The 14,203-nt window shown below is 42.4% G+C and overlaps 1 protein-coding gene across 1 annotated transcript in view; it reads left to right on the forward strand.

The window, feature by feature from the left end:
• The window catches only part of LOC146831576 (uncharacterized), a 96,770-nt gene that overhangs the window by 9,010 nt on the left and 73,557 nt on the right, over positions 1 to 14,203 (forward strand). Inside the window, exon 2 of the mRNA XM_085605924.1 lies at positions 3,871 to 4,015. Within this exon, the coding sequence (XP_085462050.1) occupies positions 3,871 to 4,015 (145 nt within the window). The remainder of the gene's footprint in view (positions 1 to 3,870; positions 4,016 to 14,203) is intronic.

The following is a 14,203-nucleotide window of genomic DNA, read 5'->3' on the forward strand; positions in this document are numbered from 1 at the left end:
GGCCCCATTTGAATGACATGATTAGTATTCTGAATGGGGCAACAACTTTCTCCAAATTGGATCTCTGTAAAGGATATCATCAATTGGAAATTGATGAAAAATCAAGATATATTATGACTTTCTCAACACATTTGGGTTTATTTCGTTACAAAAGACTCAATTTTGGTATATGCTCAGCTGCAGAGATTTTTCAAGAAATTATAAAAAATGTTCTCAGACCAGTAAAAAATTCAATGAACTACAGTGATGATATTCTTGTGTTTGGAAAAACAAAAAGTGAACATGATCAAGCACTAAGAGAAGTTTGTCAAGAGCTTATGAAAGCTGGGCTACGACTGAACTCTGAAAAGTGCGAAATTGGTAAATCAGAATTGACGTTCTATGGTCATATATTCTCAAGTAAAGGAATGAGACCAGACCCAAAGAAAGTGTCATCTCTAGTGGCAATGTCTTGTCCAAAAGACATTACAGAATTACGTTCTTTTCTAGGAATGGCCAGTTACTGTTCTCATTATATTAAAGATTATGCTACTACCAGTTCTTCTCTCAAAGAATTAACGAAAAAGAATAAAACATTCCTTTGGAGTAAGGAATGCAACGATGCTTTCAAAATAATAAAGAGTGACATAGCAGCAGCAGCAAATTTGAAATACTTTGATCCAAACTTATGGACAGAAATTGTGGTAGATGCAAGTCCAGTGGGGCAGGGTGCTATTTTGTTTCAACATAAACAAGGAAAAGATGTCCCAAGATTTTTGGTCTCACATGCTAACAGAAGCCTGACGGATATAGAAAAAAAATACTCTCAACCGGAGAAAGAAAGTTTGGCGGTAGTCTGGGCATGTGAGCATTATCATGATTTTTTGTATGGAAAAACATTTGTGATAGTAACAGATCATCAAGCCCTCACAACTATTTTGGGAAATCCGAAAGCGGAGAGACCCCTCAGGATTGAAAGATGGGGCTTGAGGTTAATGGACTATGATTTTAAAATAAATCATAAGCCAGGAAAAGAGTATAATCCTGTTGATTACTTGTCTAGGCATCCAACAGATGAGAATACAATTTAAATGAATGATACAGAAAACCACATACATTTCATTATTAAGTCAACAGTTCCTGAAGTGATATCTGAACAAGAACAAATTCATGAATCTAACAAAGACAATACTTTAGTGGAAGTAAAAAGAATGATAAACCTAAATAGATGGAAGCATGTCAATGTTTCAACGAAGTTATAACCGGGAGTATGCAGAAGAGACATGTTTGCCTTCAAAAATATTCAAGCAGAATTGACAATAGCCAGTTCTGGTATTCTTATAAGAGGAAACAGGATAGTTATTCCAAGCAGTTTGCAGAGACGTGTCATTAACCTTGCACATGAAGGTCATAGAGGAATATCAGCAACAAAAAGTCTTTTGTTAAAAAAAGTGTAGTTTCCGAGACTTGACAGTCAAGTAGAAGAGATTGTTCAGTCTTGTCATTTTTGTCAATGCACCACAAGGGAAAGAACTGTTGAAGAATTACAAATGTCTAAATTGCCAGATGCTGTCTGGTCCAATCTGGCATGTGATTTTTATGGACCTCTGGATTCTGGATGTTATCTTTTTGGTCTGATTGATGAATATTCTAGATTTCCAATCGTAAAAACAATGACCTCTACCTCTGCGATTTTACCTATTCTTGATGACATTTTTTCAGCTTGGGGTATACCTAATGTTTTGAAGACAGACAATGGTCCACCTTTTAATGGGAAAGAATTTACAACATTTCTTGAATATATGGGTGTAAGACATAGGAAGATTACCCCACTCTGGCCACAAGTAAATGCTATAGTGGAAGGACTGATGGCCACATTAAAAATATGTGTGCAGAGGGCAAAGTTAACAGACATTACCGTAAATCAACCTGTGTGTCAAGTATTATGTGACTATAGGAATACACCTCATGGGTCAACTGGAAAGACTCCTGCAGAGTTAACGTTTGGCCAGTCTAGACAAACACACTTGCCACAAATGCCTTTAAGACCTTCTAAAGAACATACACAAATTACAAAGAGAGATGAGAAAATGAAAGAAAAAATGAAGAAGAATGCAGAACAAAGAAAGTATGTTCGCAGAGGAAATTATGAAATAGGGGATCTGGTGTTGGTAAGGCAAAATCAAACAAGAAAGTCTATGAGTAGATTTCACCCATCTCCTTTGGAAGTGACTAAGATGAAAGGTTCAGCTGTCACTGCTCAGAATGAAAATAAAGTGATAGTAAGAAATAAGGCACATTTTAAAAAGTTTGTAAGCCCCTCAAATGAAACCTATAAAGAAGAGGATGGTATCAGTGATTGAGCTCCTCTTAGAAGAACAGAAAGGATACAAAAGAAACCTCAAAGACTGATTGAACAATGTTAATAGTTATTTCTCTTTTTCTATTTTTATAATTTGTCATCTGTTATCTGTAGTTTCTTTTTGTTTGTTCAGTAGGGGGAAGATGTAGTGATGTAATGAATAAGAAATATGGTCGTGTAGCTATGACCACGTAGATTCTACAGGGATTCTACTTTAGTCAGTTGCTGGAGACTGGGATACTGGAAGCAAGTGGACTGCTCTGTGTCCATGTAATAAATGTCTCAAAACAAGATTAAGGCTCCGCATCATTACACCCATGTATGTCCTTTTTAAAAATCTTTTCAGGCCAGGGGTCGAAGTCCCCAAGTTCTGTAATGTCAGCCACTACATTTCTCTTCAGCCAAGCAGAGCACTCTTTCTGAAGAAGCTCACTCAGTTAATCAGAGAGCTTATATTTTTACATTTCTGCCCAACAGTCCATATCTTTAGAAATCTTTTACCTTAAATCCTCAAAAACGACTGAAAGGAATTACACTAAATCACATAAATCACGCTTTATGTGTAAAGATCTAGCTTTCTGCCAAATTTTGTGTAATTCTTTTTAGCTGCTCTCTTTGTAGCACCGTGTAGCATGGTTCCAAAATCCCTATCAATCAGGGATTTGTGAAGTGCCCTGCTCACCCGTGAGGGTCTCAAGGTGCTATGATCAATTGCAATGCAATGCAATGGAAATTGCAAATGGAAATTTTATTTTGGGACCACCCATTTTTCTTGCCACTTCCCCACACACACTTACCAACCCCCCCCCAACCCTTCCAGGAAGGAGCTCAGGTGAGTGATTTTTTTGGGGGGAATTTTTCTCAAAGATTCGGCAAGCTAGGCCAAGTTATTAGCGAAACAAAAAACGCTCTTCCTATGAAAATTCTGACCTAACTATAATGTGGTATTTCGAAGAGACAACCACACGGAAACGTTGAGGTACTGCAGAATTTATTTCATGAATATTTGTAATCCAGAGATGCCCATAACAATACACAGCCTCCGCGTACAACAGCAACCCCCAACTGCCAAACGTCCCCTGTCATAGAACAACCAGCAACACTCTACACTCCTTACTGTCATTCTGGTTCCGCAAAGGAGCTAGCACAGCCAGAATGACAGGAAGGAATATTACATATAACTACACTATGGTGACCGCTATTTTCATCCAACAAGATTGCCCTTCCTTTGCAACATCGTACAAATCATGGGGTCATTGTTAAGAACATTATTTACTTTAGTGGCACATTATTTTCTCCATGATTGAAACCGATATATAATTTTGTCACCTTTGACAGGCAAATATCTGATTTCATGCACATAGCTAAAGCATTTAGTCATTATACCTCCTTAGATTTATGATTTTTTCAGCACGGTAAGTAACGTGGGGGCTGACGTAGCAAACAGCAGGGAAATGTCAGTTTCAATTTCTCATTGCTACATTAAAGTTCACTCTAAAATGGTGACCCCTTTGAATTTATATTTGCAGGTTTGTATCTATCAAGTGCAGCTAATGTGTCGAGCAGATATTATCTAGAGATCACTCCCGCAGGCTGGACTTTTTCAATTTGGTCCGTCATCTACATTTGGAATGGACTCTGGCTCGTTTATGCTCTCACTACACTCTGCAGAAGGTAAGAAAGATTGAGAAGGCAGGTATGAAACACTGAAGCTGCACGTGACCTCATGATTCATGTGGTAATCTGATACATTTTTGTCCAAACAATAATTCTTAGTAAATTATGGTGTCTCTATAAGTGATTTAAAAAAAAGTTTTAGGTGGGCATATAATGGGCTCCAGATGAAACCTGTGCGGTCCATATACAATGGACAATTGTGAAGCATATTTGAGCGCACATGCTTATATCACTTATAAACACACATACATTGAAAGCCATTCTTAAATGTTCTAAGCAAACATGTATGCTTACATATTGACTCAAAGAATTGTTGCTTTGCAGTGAAATGTACTTGGATATATTATTGTGCGTGGTAAGGTGTAGCGCTTGTCTTTTTTTTTAAAGCTCTCATTCAACACAGAGCTTCATTCAACAGCTATGGTGCTGGGGCCTAAGTGGGGGACAAGACAAATGGAGCTGGGGCTCAGGCCCCAACTGGGCCGACACACCAGTGCAGTGGATTGTTAAATGCAATTCATGTGTGTGTGTGTGTGTGTGTGTGTGTGTGCGTGTGGATTTGGTGTTTCAGAGAGAACAATGTTGGTGTATGTTTATGTATATGGTGCATTGAGCCATACATGGTTTGCCCTCTCATCAGTCCGTGAAAAAATGTACAACTGTGTTCCTTCCCACAGTTTGTGTTCATTAAATTCTCAACACGTTGTCTCACCTTTTTTCGCAATGTATTTAGCACGTCAAAGCCCTCTTGAGGTGCCGAAGCCCATTACTGGAGAGATAGCATGCTCCACCATGGGCTTGGTTGTAATAGGGAATTCATGGCTGGAACACATTTTAGTGTCATGAGTAAAGGACTAGAGTTGTGCTCTTGTGATAGCAGAAAAAAGGGGAGGAAGAGGGGATTGGGCTTCATTCGAGACCATTGTTTTCTCACCCACTGTGCCACTCTAGAGAAACACAAGCTATTTGCTAATCAAACGTGGTCCTATTCTTATAGAGACAGTCCAGCAGGAAATCTCAGCCCTGGTCCTATCAAGATAGGAACACATGCAACCTTAAACTTTATCTTAGTTTCCTTTGTCTAGGCCTGTGATGGCAGAAAAATGAGTTGAAGACAGAACCTATGTAACTTACATTACTTTGTTTCTGTTCCTATTTGGCCTGGTCCCTATTGAACACACTCACCAGAAACAATGGAGGACCAGCCCATAACATTCACTAGCCAGAGGCAGTCATGCCCTGAAATAGGCCTTAATAGAGCAATGGTCCTTACATTATTGATGGCAGGTCCTCAAAAAGAAATAGTTTCTTCTAAAACATGAGAACTACAGACTACGTTTTTCAGTGGTAAGAGTTTTAAATTGTGTCTTTACACTTACATTAGGATTAATAGATCCAATGGAAAGTTATTCAGACTACCTCCAACAGTTTTAAGGCTGATTGGTGTGCTTTACAAGCATGAAATGGAAAAATAGAAATATGAGCATAGGGATGTATGTCAGATAAACTCCCACAAACCTATCCACTTACGAAATGTTCAAAAAAAGAATTATTGATATAAACCACCACTCAACAAAGCATAAGAAAGGGGATTTTATCCTTTTCCATATATCAATATAAATGTTAAATAAAATCAAAAAACATTCAAGATACAATAGGAAATCCGCTTTGTGTTTTCACAGTGCAGGCGGCAACCCACCTGCACTTTGAAGGGTTTTAGAGATCCCCTTGCAGGCAGGTGCGGGTGGTGACAGCACCCGCCTGCAAGGGGATGTCAGGGGGGTCCAAAAGAACCCTTTTCTCCCCTCCAGGAGGGTGCTCTCAGGGGGCGCATTGACAGCGCGCCTCATGAGAGCTTCTTTGCCCCTGCACCCGCATCTGTAATACGGCGCGGGCGCAGAAGCAAAGGAATTCCCTTGTTTGCTTGGGACATGCCCCTCATGCAAATGAGAAAATGCCCACTAAATATAGCGCTGCCACTTTATGTGCGCCAGCATTATCCGTATTATGGATGGGGCCATGCAAACGTCTGCAGCCCCTTCTGTAATACCAAAGTAGAATTTGCCTCTCAAAAATTGCAGGATTAATATAGATATTGCCTCGTAAAATATACCTTTGAAGTAGTTTTATGAAAGAGTTCTGTTGAGGTCATTGATGAAAAAAAAGCATAAAAATTAAGTCCATAAGAAAAAAGAGATTAAATAATTACTCAATTAAGCGGAAAAAACAAATTGGCGGCCGCATGCATGAGAGGAACAATGAGCTCAATTTTCAGCTTGAAAACACCATAGAGAGGTATCAAATACCTAAAATGCATGTAAATAGATGGGTAACTGCTTTCTGCCGACGAGTGTCATAAGAAAAGCATCACAAACATTGCTGTGAAAGAATTGGTTGTTCCGACGTGATGTGGAGCTCCTGAGCTCCTGAGCTACGCAGCCATCTTAGGTGGCTTCCAAGCCACGCACCTTCCTCAGCAGACATTTTAAAAACTTGCAAATCTCGTTGATGCTTTTTAGCCTTTAGCCTGTTACCAGTTTGATCCATTTTGAACACCATATTTTGTATAAATGGTTCAAAAACCAAGTTCAAATCACTATTAGCGAAAGTAGACAAGACATTAAAAGAAACAATTTTAAACGGATTCCAATGTAAATGAGTCCTAGACTTTTGTATGTCACCCTGGCCCTGACGCAGATTCCAGATCGAGGTTAGAGGAAGATATAATTTGACTTGCAAAACAGAATGGTCACTGTGAATGTAGACACTTCTGGGTATCCATGCGCTCTATAAATGCCTTTTCATTCATTCATTCATACCTGAGCCTCAGAAATTAAAACGTTTCAAAAGTATAGTTTATGTAATCCATTATGGTAGCACCATTGATTCCTTTGTTGGTGGGCCCAAGTGGGGCCAGGCCCTGCACCCAGCACACTGCGGGTGGCCAGCCCCCACTGTTTATGACCTTCTGCCATTCACAGCAGGGCTGATAGGAAGGCCTGGCCTCCAGGCCTTGTGACCTACCCTCCCGGGTGGTCAACATCAGTTGCATAAGCCGAAAGCCATGCAGTGTGGTGGGTTAGCCTTGAGCCCTGCTCTGTGGGCCCATTTGTGGGCCCTGCTCCCACCCCACCATGTGTAGATAGCTAGGACACTTACTACTTTTTTCACTTTTATATGATCTGTGAATCCTATGCTTTATATTTGAATTCCAAGGCCCAGGAGGGTCCAGATTCACAAATCCCACAATTAAAATAATTTTTCCTACAATAATTTTATTCCAGGGGATGGCTCCCTTTTGGACCATCCCACCTGGTGCTAGGGGTAAGGGGAGGTTCACCCTGCCCCTGATGCCCTCTTTTATTTTATTTGTCCCACAACTGTGCTTGGAACACAGTGTGAGTTAAAGGTAGATGCAACAGAATGTTTTCTGTTACAGCCAGACAATCAGAATAAAGCAGATTCCCAAATCTGTTGCCATATTCACAAATCTGTAGTGGATCATACGAAAAAAAGCTTCCTAGTTCAGTGATTAACCTTTATTTTTTTAATGGAATTTACAAATCCTTCATTTAAGAAAATGTCTCATTTTTCGTGATCACCTCTAAAGTTTTGGATTTATGTTGCTTTCCTGATTTTGAGAGTGCCTGAGGTCTTCTAATCAGACCTCAATGCCATGCTCAGATCCCTAAAAGTATACATTGATTGGCTTATACCAAATTGGTATAATTTGCTAAGTACCTAGTATATAGTAGTTAAAGTGTCCCAGTAGGCTGCAGCACTAATTCTGCCACCATGAAAAGCTATATCCCAGCCTGGCAGTGTAGACTGGCAGAACAGTTTTAAATTGCTAACTCGACTTTGCCATGTAAACTAATGGCAAAGCCCAGGCCTCCCTTTCAAAATATATTTCACTCCTCCAGCAATCCTAACGAGTTCTGAGCAAGGTGCTGTATATTAAAATGTAGGGCATGTATTTTTATATCGTTACAACAAACAATTGATGGACGGAATGCTGACAATGCAGACATTCTCCCCCAGTCAAGAGATCTGGGTTAAATCCATCGTTCTTTTGCCCACTACACCACCCCAGTTTAGACATGGCCATATGCAAATCAGTCTTGACCCTGTGCCTCATGGGAACAGTCCAGCCCGAACTGCCAAGCCATGTCTTCCCTGGACCGGAATCAAGCATCCTAGGACCGGTTTCTGGCTATCAGCCATCATCAGCCAGGATAGCTTGACTCCAGTGGCGTAGTGAGCACGGGTCCCACGTCTGGGAATACCCATCCCACTTAGGGCGAAAAGCGTTACAACAAACAATTGATGGACAGAATGCTGACAATGCAGACATTCTCCCCCAGTCAAGAGATCTGGGTTAAATCCATCGTTCTTTTGCCCACTACACCACCCCAGTTTAGACATGGCCATATGCAAATCAGTCTTGACCCTGTGCCTCATGGGAACAGTCCAGCCTGAACTGCCAAGCCATGTCTTCCCTGGACCGGAATCAAGCATCCTAGGACCGGTTTCTGGCTATCAGCCGTCATCAGCCAGGATAGCTTGACTCCAGTGGTGTGGTGAGAACGGGTCCCACGTCTGGGAATACCCATCCCACTTAGGGCGAAAAGCGTTACAACAAACAATTGATGGACGGAATGCTGACAATGCAGACAATGCAGACATTCTCCCCCAGTCAAGAGATCTGGGTTAAATCCATCGTTCTTTTGCCCACTACACCACCCCAGTTTAGACATGGCCATATGCAAATCAGTCTTGACCCTGTGCCTCATGGGAACAGTCCAGCCCGAACTGCCAAGCCATGTCTTCCCTGGACCGGAATCAAGCATCCTAGGACCGGTTTCTGGCTATCAGCCGTCATCAGCCAGGATAGCTTGACTCCAGTGGCGTAGTGAGCACAGGTCCCACGTCTGGGAATACCCATCCCACTTAGGGCGAAAAGCGTTACAACAAACAATTGATGGACGGAATGCTGACAATGCAGACATTCTCCCCCAGTCAAGAGATCTGGGTTAAATCCATCGTTCTTTTGCCCACTACACCACCCCAGTTTAGACATGGCCATATGCAAATCAGTCTTGACCCTGTGCCTCATGGGAACAGTCCAGCCCGAACTGCCAAGCCATGTCTTCCCTGGACCGGAATCAAGCATCCTAGGACCGGTTTCTGGCTATCAGCCGTCATCAGCCAGGATAGCTTGACTCCAGTGGCGTAGTGAGCACGGGTCCCACGTCTGGGAATACCCATCCCACTTAGGGCGAAAAGCGTTACAACAAACAATTGATGGACGGAATGCTGACAATGCAGACATTCTCCCCCAGTCAAGAGATCTGGGTTAAATCCATCGTTCTTTTGCCCACTACACCACCCCAGTTTAGACATGGCCATATGCAAATCAGTCTTGACCCTGTGCCTCATGGGAACAGTCCAGCCCGAACTGCCAAGCCATGTCTTCCCTGGACCGGAATCAAGCATCCTAGGACCGGTTTCTGGCTATCAGCCGTCATCAGCCAGGATAGCTTGACTCCAGTGGCGTAATGAGCACGGGTCCCACGTCTGGGAATACCCATCCCACTTAGGGCGAAAAGCGTTACAACAAACAATTAATGGACGGAATGCTGACAATGCAGACATTCTCCCCCAGTCAAGAGATCTGGGTTAAATCCATCGTTCTTTTGCCCACTACACCACCCCAGTTTAGACATGGCCATATGCAAATCAGTCTTGACCCTGTGCCTCATGGGAACAGTCCAGCCCGAACTGCCAAGCCATGTCTTCTCTGGACCGGAATCAAGCATCCTAGGACCGGTTTCTGGCTATCAGCCGTCATCAGCCAGGATAGCTTGACTCCAGTGGCGTAGTGAGCAAGGGTCCCACGTCTGGGAATACCCATCCCACTTAGGGCGAAAAGCGTTACAACAAACAATTGATGGACGGAATGCTGACAATGCAGACATTCTCCCCCAGTCAAGAGATATGGGTTAAATCCATCGTTCTTTTGCCCACTACACCACCCCAGTTTAGACATGGCCATATGCAAATCAGTCTTGACCCTGTGCCTCATGGGAACAGTCCAGCCCGAACTGCCAAGCCATGTCTTCCCTGGACCGGAATCAAGCATCCTAGGACCGGTTTCTGGCTATCAGCCTTCATCAGCCAGGATAGCTTGACTCCAGTGGCGTAGTGAGCACGGGTCCCACGTCTGGGAATACCCATCCCACTTAGGGCGAAAAGCGTTACAACAAACAATTGATGGACGGAATGCTGACAATGCAGACATTCTCCCCCAGTCAAGAGATCTGGGTTAAATCCATTGTTCTTTTGCCCACTACACCACCCCAGTTTAGACATGGCCATATGCAAATCAGTCTTGACCCTGTGCCTCATGGGAACAGTCCAGCCCGAACTGCCAAGCCATGTCTTCCCTGGACCGGAATCAAGCATCCTAGGACCGGTTTCTGGCTATCAGCCGTCATCAGCCAGGATAGCTTGACTCCAGTGGCGTAGTGAGCACGGGTCCCACGTCTGGGAATACCCATCCCATTTAGGGCGAAAAGCGTTACAACAACCAATTGATGGACGGAATGCTGACAATGCAGACATTCTCCCCCAGTCAAGAGATCTGGGTTAAATCCATCGTTCTTTTTCCCACTACACCACCCCAGTTTAGACATGGCCATATGCAAATCAGTCTTGACCCTGTGCATCATGGGAACAGTCCAGCCCAAACTGCCAAGCCATGTCTTCCCTGGACCGGAATCAAGCATCCTAGGACCGGTTTCTGGCTATCAGCCAGGATAGCTTGACTCCAGTGGCGTAGTGAGCACGGGTCCCACGTCTGGGAATACCCATCCCACTTAGGGCGAAAAGCGTTACAACAAACAATTGATGGACGGACAGATTTGCATATGGCCATGTCTAAACTGGGGTGGTGTAGTGGGCAAAAGAACGATGGATTTAACCCAGATCTCTTGACTGGGGGAGAATGTCTGCATTGTCAGCATTCCGTCCATCAATTGTTTGTTGTAACGCATGTATTTTTATATGTCCTAACAGTCAAAACCTCAAATTGTAGTTTTTACTGCAGAAAGGCTAGTAGCTCTATCGGCAAATACATAGTTACACACTGACAACTCAGTTGTGCTAACTTCTAAATAGGACTACGAAAATTGGGACATCAAGGTGTCAAAATAATTGAGGTATTAAACCAGACTTAATGTTTGAGTCGAATTTAAAGTAACTTTTGAGTAAATGCAACTTTTAGAAAGTTGCCCAAGTTTTCCAGTGGCCATTCACAGATGCTAGCCACAAGAAAGCCTTCTGCTCTCCTGGATAGAGGTGTGAACAATTCCCAGGAGAGAGATCAACACAGGCCTGCCATTGGAAAGGGTGTTACCTCTTCCTGGCAGAAAGCCATACACGGTCTGAGCCCAAAATGTGAGCTTCACAGGGGAAGCCACCTATCAGGACAAATGGTGGACACACACAAGAGGGGCTGCTCTTTTGTTTAGGTTGGTGAGTTGGCATTGGGGACAGAGAGGGAAGACCAGTTTCAAAACCTGTTTTCCCTTGAGTGTGTAGCCCTCGGGTAGCCACACCTCTAGGGCGGGTTACCAAGCTCCAGATGCCAATGGAGGTGTTCTGCCATCTTGGGTTTGGATACAATAGTGCGCTCTGGGATAGCTAGATGCAGGCCACACATTGCAGGAAGATGTCATCTGGCTGGGAAGAACCTAGTAGCCCAGTGGCTAGTAACCACTAAACTGCCCAAATAGCACTTTGTGAGCATATGTATGGCACCCCTGAAACCCATATCTCATATCACTTCTGGAGTGGAGAGAGGAACAAAGAAGGACTGCCCTGCTGTTCCCTGGACCTAGCAGGAGAGGCTGCACCAACCGCTGGACTGCACCTTCTGATCTTTGACCAAGCAAAGAGAAGACTGTGCCTGTGGTGCCTAGCATGTGGAAAAGTTGCTTCTGGGCCCCTGACAGACGAGGTCAACTCCAAAGGCCACATGTACGAAGCATTTTTGCTGTCGCAAATGGGCTATTAGGCCGTTTCCGACTGCAAAATGCTTTTACATATGTACAGAACACAAATTGCAATTCAGTAACACGTTACCAAAGCACAATTTGTGTTTATGATTCAGTATTTGGAATGGACGTGGTTAGGGTGTCCCTTCCAAATGCAACCTAATTATGGTAGCAAAACTTTATTATTTTACCGACTCCTTGAAGGAAGTGGTAACCCATTCGCAAATGGGAAGTGATCCACAAAGGACCCATCTCCATTTGAGAATGGAAGACAAATACTTTTTAAGAACAGGCAGTGGTGTCAAGGACTACTGCCTACTCTTAAAAACTTAATCTGCAAAGTTTCATTTTTTCTTTTTAAACACATTTGCATTTGAAAAAGGCTGCTTGATTTAAAAGCATTCACAGACATGGTGAACTGCTGACCTGACCTTCATACATTAGGAATGCCGATTTCCGAATTGCGATTGGAGAGAATCGCATTAGGAATGTGGTATTCCTAATATTAGTACATCTGGCCCCAAGAGTTAGTTGGCTGAATTCTTGTTTTATAGCATCCCATGGACCACTGCCTACTCTTAAAGAAAGAAACTGCAAAAATGTATATTTTATTTGTAAACATATCCCGGTTTCCTTTAAGGAAAATGGGTTGCATTTTTTTTAAAAAAAACTTTTTTTATTTAAAAGCAATCACAGACATGTTGGTCTCCGGAACTCTGCAGGCCACCATCCCTGTGATATCATTGATTCCTAATAGGTTGGAAATTGCGACCTACTTCATTATTATGCATGAGGTAGGTCTATTTGCGGCCCACTAGGAATTGCTATTGAAACTCAAAAGAGTTTCAGAAATAAGTGACAAACTCCCTCACGACCTCTATTTCTTTAACTTGTTAGCATAACATCTGGTATGGGCTACACCTTATTATTTGCACAATTCAACACTTTGACAATATAGTTTATTTATCATAATTTTATTGTTCAAAAATGATTCTCAAAATTCATATAATTTCTTTAAACATGTTTTTATTATAAGACCGTAAAAGCATATATTTTCATTTATATGTAGTATTTTTAGGCATGGTTACAAACTCACAACCCATGGTAGACTAAGGATACCATGTGGCTACAGAGCCCTGAAAAAGTAATAAAGGACTATTTTCTTTATATCAATTCACAATCTCACTCAATCACAACCAAACACATTCATACATCATCCAAAAACAACAACCAATATTTGTATCTGGATCATGGGGAGACTTAGAACTAATTGGTCTCCACAGCTCTGTCGTATAAACTAGTACAACAGGGTTTGGCCAGAAAGGTTTCATACATTACGAATACTAATTTCCTAATTGCGATTCAGAGAGAATTACAATTAGGAAATTGGTATTCCTAATGTTAGTACATATGGCCCCAAAAGTCAGTTAGCTGACTTCCTGTTACCGCATCAGGGCCACAGAAGCTGAAGATGCCCATCCTAGTTAGTCAGTAGCAAGAATCACCTGATCACCACTGACCTCCAACTTTCAGCCAGGGAGACCAAGGGTCGGATGTATGATGCTTTTTTTGGGTTGCAAACAGCCCAATTTGCAGAATTGGGCCATTTGAGACTGAAAAAAATACATTTTCCTATGTACCAAACCCTATTTTATGATTTGGTAACCTATTACCGAATCGCAAAATTTGCTCAGCGATCCAGAATTAGGAAGGGGCGTGTTTAGGGCATACCTTCCTAATGGCGACTCGCAGTGGTAAATGTGAATGTTTTGGGACCAAAATGCACTTGCAAAACATTCTCATTTTACCGCCTACTTCAATTAGGTGGTAAACCATTGACAAATGGAAAGGGATCCCCAAGAGAATGGTCATAAAAATGTTTTTAAAGAGCAGGCAGCGGTCTCACGGTCCACTGCCTACTCTTAAAAAAGAAAAAGAAAACCTTTCATTTTTCTTCTTAAAATGCATCCCGTTTTTGTTAAAGGAAAGCGGGCTGCATTTAAAAAAAAACCTTTGCTTTATTTAAAAGCAATCACAGACTTGGTGATCTGCTGGCCCCAGCAGACCACCATCCCAGTGATTTTAGCGATTTCCAATTATTTGCAAATTGCGACCTACCTCATGAATA

Source organism: Triturus cristatus, chromosome 5_1, assembly GCF_964204655.1.
Source record: "Triturus cristatus chromosome 5_1, aTriCri1.1, whole genome shotgun sequence".
In the NCBI taxonomy this organism is placed as follows: domain Eukaryota; kingdom Metazoa; phylum Chordata; class Amphibia; order Caudata; family Salamandridae; genus Triturus; species Triturus cristatus.